At 41.9% G+C, this 14,646-nt stretch overlaps 1 protein-coding gene across 8 annotated transcripts in view; it reads left to right on the forward strand.

The window, feature by feature from the left end:
• Positions 1-14,646, forward strand: part of RAPGEF6 (Rap guanine nucleotide exchange factor 6) — a 113,976-nt gene that overhangs the window by 53,986 nt on the left and 45,344 nt on the right. For 6 of the 8 annotated variants that reach the window (XM_071758314.1, XM_071758317.1, XM_071758310.1 and 3 more), the window contains exon 7: positions 14,079-14,210. In XM_071758314.1, coding sequence (XP_071614415.1) covers positions 14,079-14,210 — 132 coding nt within the window. Of the gene's footprint in view, positions 1-326; positions 985-14,078; positions 14,211-14,646 lie in introns of those variants that run through there. The other 2 variants (XM_071758315.1, XM_071758316.1) reach the window with 1 other exon arrangement.

Raw genomic sequence — 14,646 nt, forward strand, 5'->3', positions numbered from 1 at the left:
AGATAGTAGGAATTAGGACTCCAGCAGTCAGCCTTGCTGTAGCCATGGATGGACTGTTTTGTTGTGCATTACAGAAATGTTTTAATTGGAAAAGCTAGGCGTGGATTAACCGGGCTGTCCGACTGATGCATTAGAATACTAAGCAACACTGCAGAGTTGTAAACTGCATTAAAAAAAAAAAAAAAAAAAAAAAAAAGAGGAGGGGTGGGGGGCAAAATAGAAAAGGATTTGTATTGCAGAGGCTTTTTAATGCATTCCACAGTGCAAACCTGTTAGAGCATATATATCCTGGAGCTACGATCCGGACACTAATTCAATTTTTGCAGTTATGATGGACGAGAGTATAAAGAAGAAACTTTAATATCCAGGGTGTGGGATTCCTGAATCACCTAAGATGCTGAAGAACCTTTGCAGAATTTCATCTACAATATGAATGTGAAGTTTCTGAAAAGTGGACCCGAAGATAAGCCACTTGTAAAGGCATTTTAGTGAAGAGAAAAAAGGAATCGGAAGAATTCAGATCTCACCTTTTTAATGTCTGGCTGCTTTAACCTGCAGTTCTAATCCATTTCAGAATTAATTCCATTTTAGCAGCACTTTTTGGGTGCATGCCTCTTGCCTGGGAAACGTGTGGATATTTGTATTGGAAAAGCTAGGAAACATTTTGATTTGAATTCACGTGCTTGTTAAAGCTGGAACATTTTTATAGGAATTGCTGCTGCTAACTCACTGCAATACTGAAAACCACTCAAAAGTGGAAGCTGTAATCAAATTCAGTGTGAAATTCAAGCCTGTGAAGTTGCATACATGTACACTTGCTGCCTTGGTTTATGATTTTTAAAGAGAATCCAGGAGGGAATTTACTCCATATTTTTCTTCCGTGGCTTTTATTTGAGAAAGGAAACTTTTTTTCCCCCCCCAGCCTAAGAAATGGCTTTTCTTGTTCGATGTTATGCCAACTGCCTCCAACCCTGGGCCTCCAAAGTAAGTAAGATTTTTTTTTTTTTTTTTTTTTTTCCTGTCTGTGCTGCATTTCTCTGACATGTATTGACAACCGTGCTGCTGGTTGAATGTTCACTTCTCAAACCCTGAGTGCTGCTGGGCTGAGATGCTGAACTCCTGGCTGTGCACTGGCTGGTCTTGTGGAATCCTTTCTAAACAGGAAAAGAAGACCTGGAAATCTGGGAATTTTATTTTATCTATGTCTAGCTTATAAAATAATAGGGAGTCTAAAAAATGCCGTTTGCTTAGGAAATGTGTGAAAGTTGCTTTTTAGCCTATTAATACATGAAGCAAGTATTACTGAAGTGTTACATTTTTATGACTGCTTGCATACACTGCCAAGTTGAAGATTTTGGTGTACAAACCCACTGATGGTCTAATTTTCAAGCTGTATGAAGCTGTGCTGCCTGCTTGCTTTGTGCAGCATTATGGAATTGGTTAATTATTTAGCTGAACTATGTAATTACAATTATCTGTAAGAACACAGATTACTCTGTGTCTGAAGATGCAGTATTTTTGTGGAACTGGGAAGAGTGTTTCTTTTAAAGGAGGCAATGAAATCTAGAACATTCGAGCAAACCTGCAGATTGAGATAAAAGCCTTTAAAGAAATTTAAAAATACATTATATGTCAGGCTCTTACTGTTTGTATTCTGGGTCAGAACATCAGCTGAGCTGTTGGTATTTTATTAATGCTCCTACCAAGAGGTAATTGCCTCGAGCATGGGAATTGCTTTATAAACCTGAGATTTAAGGTTTATTTCTTATTATTTATTACAATTTTGTTTATACAGTGCAGCTTAATGCAGGCTGGACTAAAAACTGTGCAACTTTCTTGCATGTGAGAGCCTGCAGGGTTGGAAGGCAGTTGGCAGAGACCTTGTGCTCGTGCCATGACGAGACACAGCATTGACTTTGGAGCAAGAAGTTTGCTCTTGACTTTGGTCCCAAAAAGTTTGGAGTCTCAACCTGTGTGGAGACACAGCTGGGTGTGAGGGTCCCTGTGCAGGGTGGTTTTCCCTGGTTGGTTTTGGTGTGTCTTGATAAAACCTGACTGGAAGCTGGCAGAGTATGGGGGTGAAGATGCTGGGCTCCAGGCTTTCCATGGGCAGCTGCCAAAAATTGATGTGTAAATCCCTGTGGCTGAATTTTGGAGCTGTTTCCCATGTGCTGAGGCCACCCCATCCCCAGGGGAAGTGGAGCTGGGGGGGTCTTGGTGGCCTTGGGGGGCAGATGGGCTCCGTGTGCTCAGCCAGGTGATTGCAGCTCCTCACCTTCCAGCTCCTGCTGGCAAAGCTTGGTTTAGTTGTGCCATCATCTGTGTCTCCAGTGTCCATGTAGACCCTTTTTCTTTCCTTTTTTCCTCTGTAGACATTAAATATGGAAGGATGGGTTTGTTTAAGCTCTGCTTACCTGCACCCCCCTTGTTAAGGAGGTCTGAATTGTTGCTTCAGAAATGGGAATGCTTAGTCACCTTGGCACTTCAGCTGGGGCTGCTCTTTCTGTAGAGTTTGGGCCAAAGGGAGAAACCACAAAAAAGAAACCCTGCCCTCAAATAAGGGCTTGGTAGGGGGGGTAAAATAATATTTTTTTAAAAAATGAGAGAGGTTTTCAGCTCCTTGTGTCAGCTCTGTGGATGATAACAAGTGCGCTGCTGCCATACGAGTCAAGCCATTTATTCACTCATTTATTATTCATAAATGAAATGGTATAAAATGCTGGGGAAGGGGAGGTTTGTTTCATTTTTTTTTTTAAGGGCTGAAGAAAACTAATTTAACTGGTTTTGCATTCCAGTCTGTAGCTAAAAGTCCACAATCCTCCCCAAAATTGTGGCAACCCCCCACAATCTTTGAAACTGCTCTGCTCATGATGCTCTGCAACTCTGAAGAGAAAAATGCATAAGATTAAACACACTGAGCTGTCCCAATTTGTTCCATTTTGGTTTTATTTGAGCTTTGTACCACTGCAGGGAGAAGTGTTTTACAACAATGCATGTTACAGCAAAATAAGTGATGTCAGAATTTTAAATATGCAGTGTGTAAGTTCTAACTTGGAAATGTCAAGTATCTTACAATACTGTTTTGAAACTAAAACCACTTCTTGACATAGAGCAGTGAACAGCTGATTTTTCATTTGTTTTCCCAGTATTTAAATAAAAAACTTACTTGATTTGTGTAGATACCTGTCCCAGAATATTTTAATTAGTTGCCTTTCAGCTGGTGTAGGGCAATAGTCTGAAAACGGGCTGTTGACTCAGTTGCAGTTATAGCAGCTCTGGATGTGGCAGTGTAATGACACATCTATTTAATCAGAGCAAAATGAAGTCATGTTTCATATGACTAATCAAAAAAGGAAAGCTTTCATGCAGGTATGTAAAGAAGAACACTTTTGAAGGTTAACCTTAACCTTGGGAGCTTAATTTGGGTGGCTGTGGAGTGACCCAAAGGAGAAGACAGCTCGAGGAGCTCCGTCACTGCCTGGAAGATACTCCCTGAATATAAGGGGTGTCTGTAGTGGTGTCCCCTCATCTCCCAGAGACTCTTTGCCTTTTGGCTTCTGAGAGTAGCAGAGACAAAGCAAAGCAATCAATACAATCTGTTTTCCTGTGTAAAGAGCTGCTAAAAGGAGGGGAAACCAAGAGAGCGAGCTGCGAGCGGTGCAAATTTCTGCAGCGCACCTGAAGATGAGCTCTGAGATTTTCAGCCTTTCTGTACAAGCTCTTGTAGAGGTCAACAGCATTTCTCAAAACTCTGCTGATACTTAAAAATATGTCCAGCATAGATCACCATCTCCTTTGCAGGAAGATGAGGGTTGTTTCTCTGTCAGTTGGGTCTGGAGGTACCGGTGCAGGGGCAGATACGCACGTTATAAGAGATGCTCTGTGCCCTAGGGATGTTGTGCTGTCTGGAATGATGTAGATGTAGAAAATGAGATAAATAGATGCAGGCATCCTAAGCAAACAGAGTGAGTAGGATAAGCAGCGAGGAGTGTGGCAGACAGTGATCAAAGCAGTCCCAGCTGTCAAACCATTGGGACTCCAGAGGAAGGTAGAGGACTTACTGTTGGTCTTGTGGAGATCTGCTTCCACAGCCTGGTTGGATTTGCAAGAACAAGAGGCATTCAACTTAAACCAAATTCCTCTGATACCAATGCAGTGTTTTAAGGGGAAAAAACTGATGTATTTCAAATGCACCTCAGCAAGATTCTGATGGTCTCTGTAATTCTGATGGTAACTTTCGCCGTGTCAGTTTAATGGTCTGTAATGCACTTTGTGGGATTAGACTCTTAAACTGAGATGTGTTATGAAGTCACAATGATCAAGAGCTCTAAACGATTTAGATGCACGTAGTTCTCCTGTAATAGAAATTTTATGCACATCCTAACCATTTCCCAAGCCTGGAATGCATACACAGTTACCTCCTTTGTGGAGCAGGAGGGTTGGATGGGGAAAATATGGAGTGATGGGATAATGTATCAAGAGAGAATGTTTAGAAGGAGATGCTTTTTGAGATAATGTGATTTTTATAGAAAATAAGGGGTTTTGAATTAACATCTAAGCTTCTAAAATGTTTGCTCCTGAAGGAAAACATTTTCATTTAAGATCCCAGGTGCATGTTAAACTCGTCTTACAGCGATAGACAGCAATTTATTTCCTGTAGGCTTCTGCATTTTTCTCTTTCTGCTGCTTAGATAAAATCTAATAATGCTGAGCATAATAACAAGATGCATTTGCTCTGTAAAAGTTTGTGTTTGGGTTAGAGCAGGAGTCTTGGTGTTGTTTTTCAGTCCCATTTCTATTTCTGCATTTGTCTCACCGGGGCATGCTGCAAGTTTTAGGTATCCACAACAAAAATCACTGTAATACCATCTCCTGATTCCAGGGAGCATCAATTTGATCCCCAGGATCTTGAGTTGAAACCTTCATGCAATTAAAGATTATTTTCAGCTCCTCAGAAGAAAACCAGAGCTAGGATAGCATGTCCTTGATTTGATTCCATGTCATCCTTGTCTTTACTAATGAACTTATGTGGAACGTAGCCCTGGTAGGATGAATTCTAAATGTTTTCAGGACAAAGAAAGTGATTCTTCACTTTTTTTTTTTCAGCCACTGTTGAGTTTGTGTGGAGGCACGGGCAGTGGGGTGGTTGTCCTGTGAGCTCCTCTCTTCTGGTTCCTGATGGTTCTTCCCTCCTGTGAGCTTTGATTTGCATGGTTTACCTCCATTTTAGGTTTCTGGATTTTCAGCCAGCTCCTCAGAGTATTTATGGTCTCTCCTGTTCCATATTTTGTGGTCTTTTTCTCCTTTATCCCCTGCAAGAGAAGGATTGCCCTGTTTCTCCATCCTCATTGATTGGTAAGAGCAGAGCCTCTGGGTTACTCAGCACTCGGATCCCTGAGCTCTTGGACTGACAAAAAATTTGCCTTACACTCAGTTAAAAGTGGAGCTCTGTGTTTTTTATAACAACTTGGAAGATACTTTCTGTAAAACCTTGAAAACGCACTTCTTGCTTGATAATTTAAGATAAAAATGGTTTTGTGTGAACAGTGTGACCATTTCTTTGAGCAAGCTTGGAGTTTCTTACACTCCAGTGCCCAGTCTGTTGGGTTAAATGCAAGCACACCTCGTACTGCTTTTCAGCACAAAAAGCCAGTTTCCTGAAGTATTGTTTTTGTCGGAAATTGGCTCTTGATATGCAAATAAACACCTATCTGTTCATTTATTTCCTCCTCGACTTTGTTTGTTTCAAACCTGCTTTGTTACAACTCTGCTTTCAGCTCCAGCCCAGTTCGGGACCGCCCTGTTTTGCCCCTCTCACTTCCACGAATGCATTTCTTTATGAATACAGAAAGAAGCCCTTTGGTTTTTTATTTTTCCTACATAAACAGGATCTGAGGGCCTCGATATGGAGCTTTTGGCTGAGATGTAACATGTTACAGAGGACCCAGCCGGGTGCATTCCTGGAGCTGATTGTCATTTGTGTGTCATTACAGCAGAGCCCGAGGATGTGTGGAGAGGAACCATCATCACCACTGTATTTTCCCAATCAGTGGATATAAGAGTTTATAAATTATTCAGCAGAAATGAAACTCGATGTAGATTTGGAATTCTGTGTGCCCTGCAGGATTGTCTCAGGATGAGAGCTCCCCAAACGTGGGGTTGCTGGAGCTTTAATGACTTGTGAATCGTCAGCTCCTCACACAACTCCCAGCATCAGTAACCACTGTCACAGTTTGTTTTCTACTGTAATTATTTAGACAAGGCTCTTTTTAGTCTTGCATCAGCTTTCAGTGGTGAGATCAAATGGTAAAATGTGAACTCTGGCACTGAGAAAAAGTCTTTTTGAACATTCCTGTTACATTTTGATAAAAACAAACCCACTTCTTGACATTTTAAAAATCTTGCACTGTGAATAGACCGGACAAGAGTTGACCTGGATTAACTGATAGTTGTAAAAACTGCAGCCTAAGTTTACATGTCAGATATTCCCAGTGTTACAGAGCTCTCATCAATACCAGAACATTTTTTTTCACTGAATTTTCCCAGCTGAAATCCCCACTTCTTCTCCAGAGCAGAGACCTTTGCGTGTCAGGCGCTTGGTGTTGTCAGGAGTTAAGGCTGAGCAGTAATCTATAATTTACACATATGAAAACCCAATTAAAATTGCATTACATGTGTGGTTTTAGGCAACACCAGAATTTAGTTGGAAATTCTGTCCTCGTTTCACCTTATTGTAGTTAAGGAAATGTTATACTTCAGAGGATTCTATTTTCTACTCACTGTAGGAGCCATGAAGACCAAGAAGCTCTTGGCTATCAGAGGTGTAGAGCAACCTCTAGAGATTTTTAATTCTTTTAGAAGTCTTTTTGTTATGTGCTGAGGGTTTTTGTAAGCCTGAGGTTATTTTAGGTGGGCCACAAGGATAGTTTTTAGGGCACTTTAAGATTGGCATGAATGGTCTCAACTTGCTCCTTGTTTCTTTGATGCTCATGTCTGTAGTACTAGTAATAACTGAGGTATGTACTGAAGGTTGTGAATTGAAACCAGTTTTGAAATAAATATTGTCAGGAAACCCATCTCTTATGTTTTAAAGAGGGAAATAATCTGAAATTTGTACAGTTGGATAGGCACCAGTTTTCTCCACTTCATCTTATTGAAGGTTGCAGGATTTCAGCTGAACCTATTGGGAGAATCTTTTTCATCCATCAGTTGGCTTTAAAACTACAAAAAGGCATCGTTGCTGCTGTTTGGAAATCTGAAGAGTTTTTCTCTTGTGCCCCTGGTAGAACATCTGTGGTCTTCAAGGAGGAAATGTTTTTGTTTGCATTAAGTTAGCTGAGGACTGATGTCAGCATAGGAAATTCAGCTGGGCTCATCTTACCTCTCTGTGGATACCTAAGTGGGCTCTTTGGTTATCTCAGGGGAGCAACTTTCTCCTCTCCCATTAACACAGCTCTTAAGTGTGTTATGAACATTTTTAAGCTGGAGCAAAACAGAGCTTTTATGTAAAAGGTGAACAGAAATCAGAATTAATTTCTTTAAATTCTTGGGAGAAAGGCTAATGAAAATTCTGCAGGAAAAGTTTGGAGAACTCCAGTTGGGTTTGGTGGTTTCTCATTATTTTAAGGGCAGGGTATGTAAATTAAAAAAAAAATTAAAGTAATTTATGTAGTGATGATAAGAAAAAAGTCAGAGTTTTGTTGGGTTTATTTTTCCTTAGGTGGAATTAATGGGTTAGATGAGAGCAAAAAGTGGGACACAGAAGGGTTTTCTTGGTGAGAGCCTGCATGTCAGTGGGAGTAAGCATCACTGCTCATGCTTCAGTAGGTTGGAGAAAGAAAAGGAAAAAAAAAAAAGGAAAAAAAATTAATTAAAGCAAGCAGTTATCTTGTGAAATCAGTGTTATCCTTCATGGAATGACCTGGGAGGTGCTCCAGAAGGGCAGGACCACCAGTGGTCCAAAGGCTGGAGTTTGGCTGTTCCTGAAAGAGCCACGTAGGAAACCCATCCCTCCCTTTAGCTCCTTGCTGTGGGGTTGCTCTGTAGGAAATCACAAAAGTTGTGGGCAGTCTACATGGATTTGCAGAGTCAAAGGGAGAGCTCCCAGCAGGGCTGGCAGAACTGGGGGGAGCAGAAAAGTGGGAGTGCAAATGGGAGTTAAAAAGAAGGAACTGGTGCAGAACAATTTCCTTCTAATATTGGAAGGATTTTGAATCAAGGGCATCAAAGAGAAAAAGGCACGTGAAGGGTGGGGGGGCAGAGGGTACAGAGGACCCTTCAGCTCTTTTCAGTTGGCAATTTTCTTTTAATTTTTGGAACTGCAGGCAAAGGGGCATTTTTTACCTGGCTGTAAGAGTCTAGACTTGATCATCTGAGAAAGGAAAATTGCAACCCTTAAACCACTTGGGGGTGATGGAGGCTGAGGAGGAGCATTTCCTAGAGCTCAGAGGTCAGCAAGTGTCATCACAGTTAATGCTCCCAGGGTGTGTTAGTGGCTTCCAGCTTCAAACAGTGGGAACATCTTAACAGAGAACCTCAAGCAAGGAACAGGATGGTAAATAGCACAAATTTGGGGTGGTTGGGCTTCCAGTTTGAGACCTGGTTGGTCTTGTCCTCGGGTGTTGCATGGAAATCAAGCCCGTGTTGTTTCTGCTTATTACTTCTGCTGGCAATGTTTCAGGCAACTTCAGAAAAGCAAATAAGGTATAAGGTTACTGACAATCTGTAAAACCAAGGACAGAAAATTTTGCTTGCACAGCTCATAAAAGGACAGACTGTTCCCTGGGAGGCTGATGCCTCTCCCGTGGCCAGACTGGATCGATTGTTTCTAAACATCCATACAGGGACCTGAGAAAACTGATGGAAAACTTTGTTATCAAGGAGTCTCAGACAATGAGGTGAAACCTTTCCTTCCTTATTGCCCATTTTCTTTTCATTAACCTGCATTTTTAATGGATGGTACACCAGGAGCATTATGAAGGCTGTGCTTCCTCCAGTAATTTGGTTTCTGCTGATGAGTCTTTTGGTCAGTGCCCTCCTTGCAGGATGCTTCTAAATGCATTTAATAAACATGCCATTTACTGCAGGTTGAAACAGGATGGGGAGCTGCTTTTACACATGCAAAAAGATAATTTGTAAATCCCATGTGGTCTCTGCCTTTTCAGCATTTTGGTTTTTTTTCAGATATCCAAAGTCTACCAGGAAATACTGATGCTTCTTTTCAAAACTTGTGGCACACAGGGGAAAGGTGCCAGCAAATCCAAAAGTCACATAGGAAAAAGAACTCAAAAAGTATGGTCCCTGTGCCAAAAGAGGTTCTGATTTTTTCTCCCTGGAAAGAATGGCAGCCAAAAAGACAAAAGTCTCAGTTCAGCCCTTGTACAATGTAAATTCACTTCTGACCTCTGTGGTTGCCTCTCTCACTGCAGAAACTTGGCAATGACTTTTCTGTAGCCTTAATTTTTAGCAAAACCTCCCTGGGGAGCACACAGGGGGAAATTGCCCTGAGGCTCCCAGTCACTTTCAGCTGGGAGTTGATCAGTGGTCATCTCACCAAAGGTCACAGCTTTGCTCTGCTGTACAGGGCATCTGCAATCCTCAAAATCTGGGATACCAGAAGTAGCTTTTAATTTAATTCCTGGGTCTTGTGTGACCTCACTGCTGTGTAAATGGTGTTTACGTAGGAAATAAATGTCAGTGCAGACGCACTCAGCCCAGGCCTGGAGAGATGGTCTGTCAGCTCCTGAGAGGGACCATCCACTGGGATTTATATTCCCATTAATTTCAAAATTAAACACGTAAGACTTGGAGGAAGTTGGTGAATGGCTTGTGTAGAGTGTATTGCTATAGGTATGTAGTGTATAAGACTATATATTCAGTTTTAACTTAGAAAATCAGTGTGAATGGAGCTGTGTCCCTGTAACCTGGCAGGTTTTGGTGCCTTGCTGACATCTTTGGTTGTCAGACACCTCAAACTGGGTAGCTTGGAAATGAGAGGCTTTCAGATGAGCTGGAGTGAGATGCACTGGACAGCTTGAAAAATGATGTGTAAAAGTTCAGTGTAATTGTTGCCTCGATGTTTTGTGGCTGTGGAGGAGAAGTACTGCCTCGTTGTAAATTTGGGGTGGTTTTGGTGATGAAAGTGTAATGAAGTAACAAAACTGAAGAGTATTACTTCCCTGTTACACGAGAGGAAGTGAGCTGGACTTTGGCTGGTTGGGTCCCTTCCAGGACTCATCAGATGCAGAAAAACTGAATAACCTGTGAGATTTTGGTGGTGTCAGTTGTCTGTGTTGACACCAACGTGGTTCTTTTTGGCAATTGAGCCTACATGAGATTATCTAGCACCCTGTCCAGTTATATCTTGAAAACAGCAATGGGGTCTCCACCTTGTCCATGGGAAGGTTGTTCCAGTGACTGTTTTTGCATTGAAAAAATTCACCTTCTCTGATGAAATTTCTTCCCATTGCCTCTTGTTTTCTCCACGTGGCTCCTTGTGAAGGAAGAGTTTTACCTCTTTGTGCTGCTCTTCAAGTACTGAAATACTGTGCTGAGGTTTTCCTGAGCCTTCTCCAGGGAGAAGAGACCCAGCTCCTTCAGTCTTTCCTCATGGACCAGGTTCTCCAGCCCTTTGATCATCTCCATGGCCTTCCTTTGGACCCTTTGCTGTCTGTCCACCTCACACATGCCTTTTTTATTAACTGTTACTCAGAACCTTCTTTAACACCCCTGTCCTCTGCCCTCCCTTCTCCTCAGCCCTGCCACTTCATCAGCTGCCCCTGGCTGTGTCCTGGGGAGCAGGATGAGTTGGACCCTGTGGGTAACCTTCAGAAATCTCACGTATATTTATCAAAAATCAGTCCAGGCTGCTGTTGGTTTTAGGCTTGCGTGCCAAGACAGGGTGATGCTACCATTAGGAAAAGCTTCTAGAGGATATAATGGTTTTTTTCTTTCCATTTTTTCCCTGGTGCAATTTGCAGTATCTCTTTAAAACCCCCCTGGTAGATGCAGGGGGTTCCAGTGTAATCACAGGCTGTATTTTCCTGACTCTGTAGGAGGGCAGAGCTGTAGGTGGCTGTGCAGACCACAACTTCTGTTTTCTTAATTTCCTTTCACTTATAGCTCTGAACTGCAGTATGGCATTTCAGCAGGGGGGGTTGCTGCTAAATATCCCTTTGTTGGGAAAGGTCAGTCCCAAGGATGTGCTGGCACCAGCAGAGGGACTGGCTGTGCCAGCACGTCGGACGCACTCATCCTCCAATTCCAGCTTCTCCCTTCTTGCAAGGAAGTGGAATTGTTATCACAGAAAGTGACAACTGAGGGGTTTATTTCTCTGATGAGTGTTTATCAGAATTCCAGAGATGTGTAGAGTTTTCCTAGCTGGGATGCTGAGGCACACAACGACCCAGAAGATAAAGCAGGTATCCACGTGGACATGGGTGACCTTGGCTATTTTGAATTTGTTGCCCAACATAACATTTTTCAAGACATGGATGCCATCATAAGTCTGTTAAGTTTCCCCCACAAAAAACCCCATAGTGAGTAAACATTATTCATGAGTAGTTAAGACAATTTGATGTCACTTCCAGCAACTTCACAACCACATCCAGCAAGTCCTTCCCGCATCCGCTGTCATCTTGCTGCAGAAACTGCAGAAACTGGACTGCTGCTTAGTGAGCTCTGAAAGAAAGAACAATCAGTTTGGGTAATAAAAACGACATACAAAAGACAGAAGCTGTGATTTATTTTGGGAGATTGAGTCGAGTGGCAAGCAGCACTTTAAAGGTCACTTGTCTCAAATAAACCTTATCTCTCTCTCAAATTTAAAGAGATATCGCAGTGGTTCCTTGCATCCAACCTGCATTAAATGTCTTTTACAAGAACATCTTGATGAGTGGAGCTGGAGCATTGTACCCCTGTGCTTTATGGGTGATGGAAATGAATAGAAGTCCTGGCAGTGGGATTGGGGATGAGTTGTAAGGGATTCATGAGCTGATGAGAAATACTTTGGGAAATTCAATGTGTCTTCAATGTGTATGTGGGAAAACTGCATCTGAAGTACAGACACAGCTGCTTTATGTGGAGAGCCATGTCTTGTTCCAGCAGTGCTTCTCCACCTTGGTGTAGAAAACAGGGCTCATCACAAGATTCTCAAAATTTAAATTAAATTAGGGAAGGCAGACAGTGTGTGTCACTGCTTTGAGGTTAAAATGGGTTTAACAGCTGCAGGGTTTGGTAGGGAGCAGGCACCTGCCCCTGTTCTCCTGGCAAATCCCACAAACTCAGTTCTGCTGCTGGTCCCGGAGCCATTTTCCAGGTTTAAAAATCATAATCCTTTTGGATAGGGAATATAAATCAAATTTCTTCATGTCTGTGTTAACCACAGTCAGTGTGGGGCTTGCTCAGGGATGGAAAGAGATGTGACTGAAGCTGCTCTCAGAGGCAGTTGTGGGGATGTAGGGCTGGGAAGTTTACAGCAAAGCTGTGCTCTTGTTAAGCTGGGGGTAACAAATCTGTGTAGGTTGATTGGTTCTCTCATTTACTAAAACTCCTGGAATTTTCTGTTGCCCTGCAGTGTCTGGGTGACTCCAGCCCTGCCTGGGAATTTCCTAGCAAGGATGTTCTCCTCCCTGGTGGAGGATGTTCTGCCCTTCCCAACGAGCTGTGACAGATGGGGAAAGCCAAGGGAACAACCTGCAGCAGCACCATGGGTGGAATCCTTGGAATATCAGTGACTTCCCTAAACTGGGAATCTCTGCAGGCTTCAGGGCAGATAATGCAGCACATCCTGCCCTGTGGGTAATGCTCTACATGGCACACAAAGGTGTCCTCTGGATGTGTTCATTTGGATTTACAAAGTGCCCAGCTCGTGCTCTGGACCAGAATTAAATTTTCTTTCTTTGCTTTTGTACCTATTTTTATTGCTGTTGAAGAGCAATCCTCATCTTGGTGTACAGCACTTGCCCCCTGCACAGACAGATTGGGGGAGCACCTTCTGGCCACTGGTTTGAATTTTGGCAGCTGAAAGGTTTGGCCTTTGTGCTCTTCTCAAAGCCTGAAAATAGGTTGGGGTTTTTTTTTGGTTTGGGTGGGTTTTTTTCTGTTTTTTTTTTTTTTGGCTATCAACCTTAAACCTTTTTTTTGGGTGTCTAAACATAGGCTTCAAAGTGCAGTGTTTCCTTTGGATCAAGTTCACTATTTTATACCTACTTGAAGGGTTTTGTTAATGGAAGTTTGTGAAAGTTCAGCAACCTCAGGCTTTTCAAACTTTCCTTTTCCAAAAACACATGGACGTAGGGATTAATCTGCAGGGTGGGTATTTGGGCTTTCTTTTTGTAAGTGAAATATATACAAATATTTTTTTAGTCTTTCAGTTCCCAGAGCTACTCTGCAAATAACAATCTGTGCTGGTTTTTGGAGCTCAGAGGATGGGTGGCTTTGAGGAGCAATTAGCAAGGAGAATGTCAGTGGCAATTACAGGTGACACAACATCCCCCATGTTCAGCAAAACAGTTTTGAAAATCAGAAGGATGTCAGAATAGTTTTAGACTTTATTTCTGCATCAGAGCATTTTCTTTTTTAAAGGAAGAATATGTAATTTTCATAATTTATAAGTTAAAAAGGTGTATATGTTTTATAATACTCTGTGCTACAATGCTATTTCCATCTAGTTGAGTGTAAATTAAAAAATATTAGAAATACATGTGGCAGAAAATGATAGTGCAGCTGAATCAAAGGACTTATTATTTTATAGTGTTCTGTGTGGCTCCAGTTCTTCAAAAGCCTGCTACTGATTTTTTACTTTATTTTTTCAGTAGAAAGGACACGTTTGAGGTTTTTAATCTTGCATTCCAAAGTGTGTATCTGTAACCATGTGTTCATTTCCAGATGTGTTAAAAGAATTGTCTAAATTAGCTTTTTGTCAAAATCCACCTCAAGTTACAGCCGGATAGAATAAAATCATACAACATTTGAATGTGTAACAGAAGTTTTGTGAATAACTTTGTCTTCGAATCAGACTCACACATCTTGTTTTTTCTTTTTTCTTCTTCTTTTCCCCAAACCTCTTTTGTTTCCAGCTGCCAGCTGATCTCACCAAGATGCATCTCACTGACAACCCTCATCCCCAGGTGACTCATGTCCCCTCCAGCCAGTCAGGCTGTAGCATTGCCAGTGATTCTGGGAGCAGCAGCCTCTCTGATATTTATCAGGTAAAATTGCATTTGTTTCTTCTTTTTTCTTCCTCAATGTGAAATGTTCCATGAACAAAACCAGTGGCTGTTTATCCAGGACTTGCCTTGATGCTTCTCTGCATCCCTGTGTCACTCCTGTCACTTGCCACCTCCACAGCCAGAAGTATAAGAGAATTGTTGCTTTTGAAGGTCACATTTCATTCCTTAAGGGCTCATTTCTCTCCTTTCTGAAGAGGAACAGAGTTTCTGAGGCCATTCTCTTGTTTCAAAGACCTTCCTTGATTATTTGTACGTGTTGTTAATAACATCTGTTGTGTTCTGCAGACAAAATCATGGCAAGGAATGCACCCTCTGCAGTAATTCACTGTAGAAATTTGAGTGTTGCATGGTGAGAAGTTGTCTGAAATCCAGAGAGAGCTTTCATTTGGTCACAGAGAAAATACTTTGTCAGCTA

Source organism: Heliangelus exortis, chromosome 15, assembly GCF_036169615.1.
Source record: "Heliangelus exortis chromosome 15, bHelExo1.hap1, whole genome shotgun sequence".
NCBI classification, from domain to species: domain Eukaryota; kingdom Metazoa; phylum Chordata; class Aves; order Apodiformes; family Trochilidae; genus Heliangelus; species Heliangelus exortis.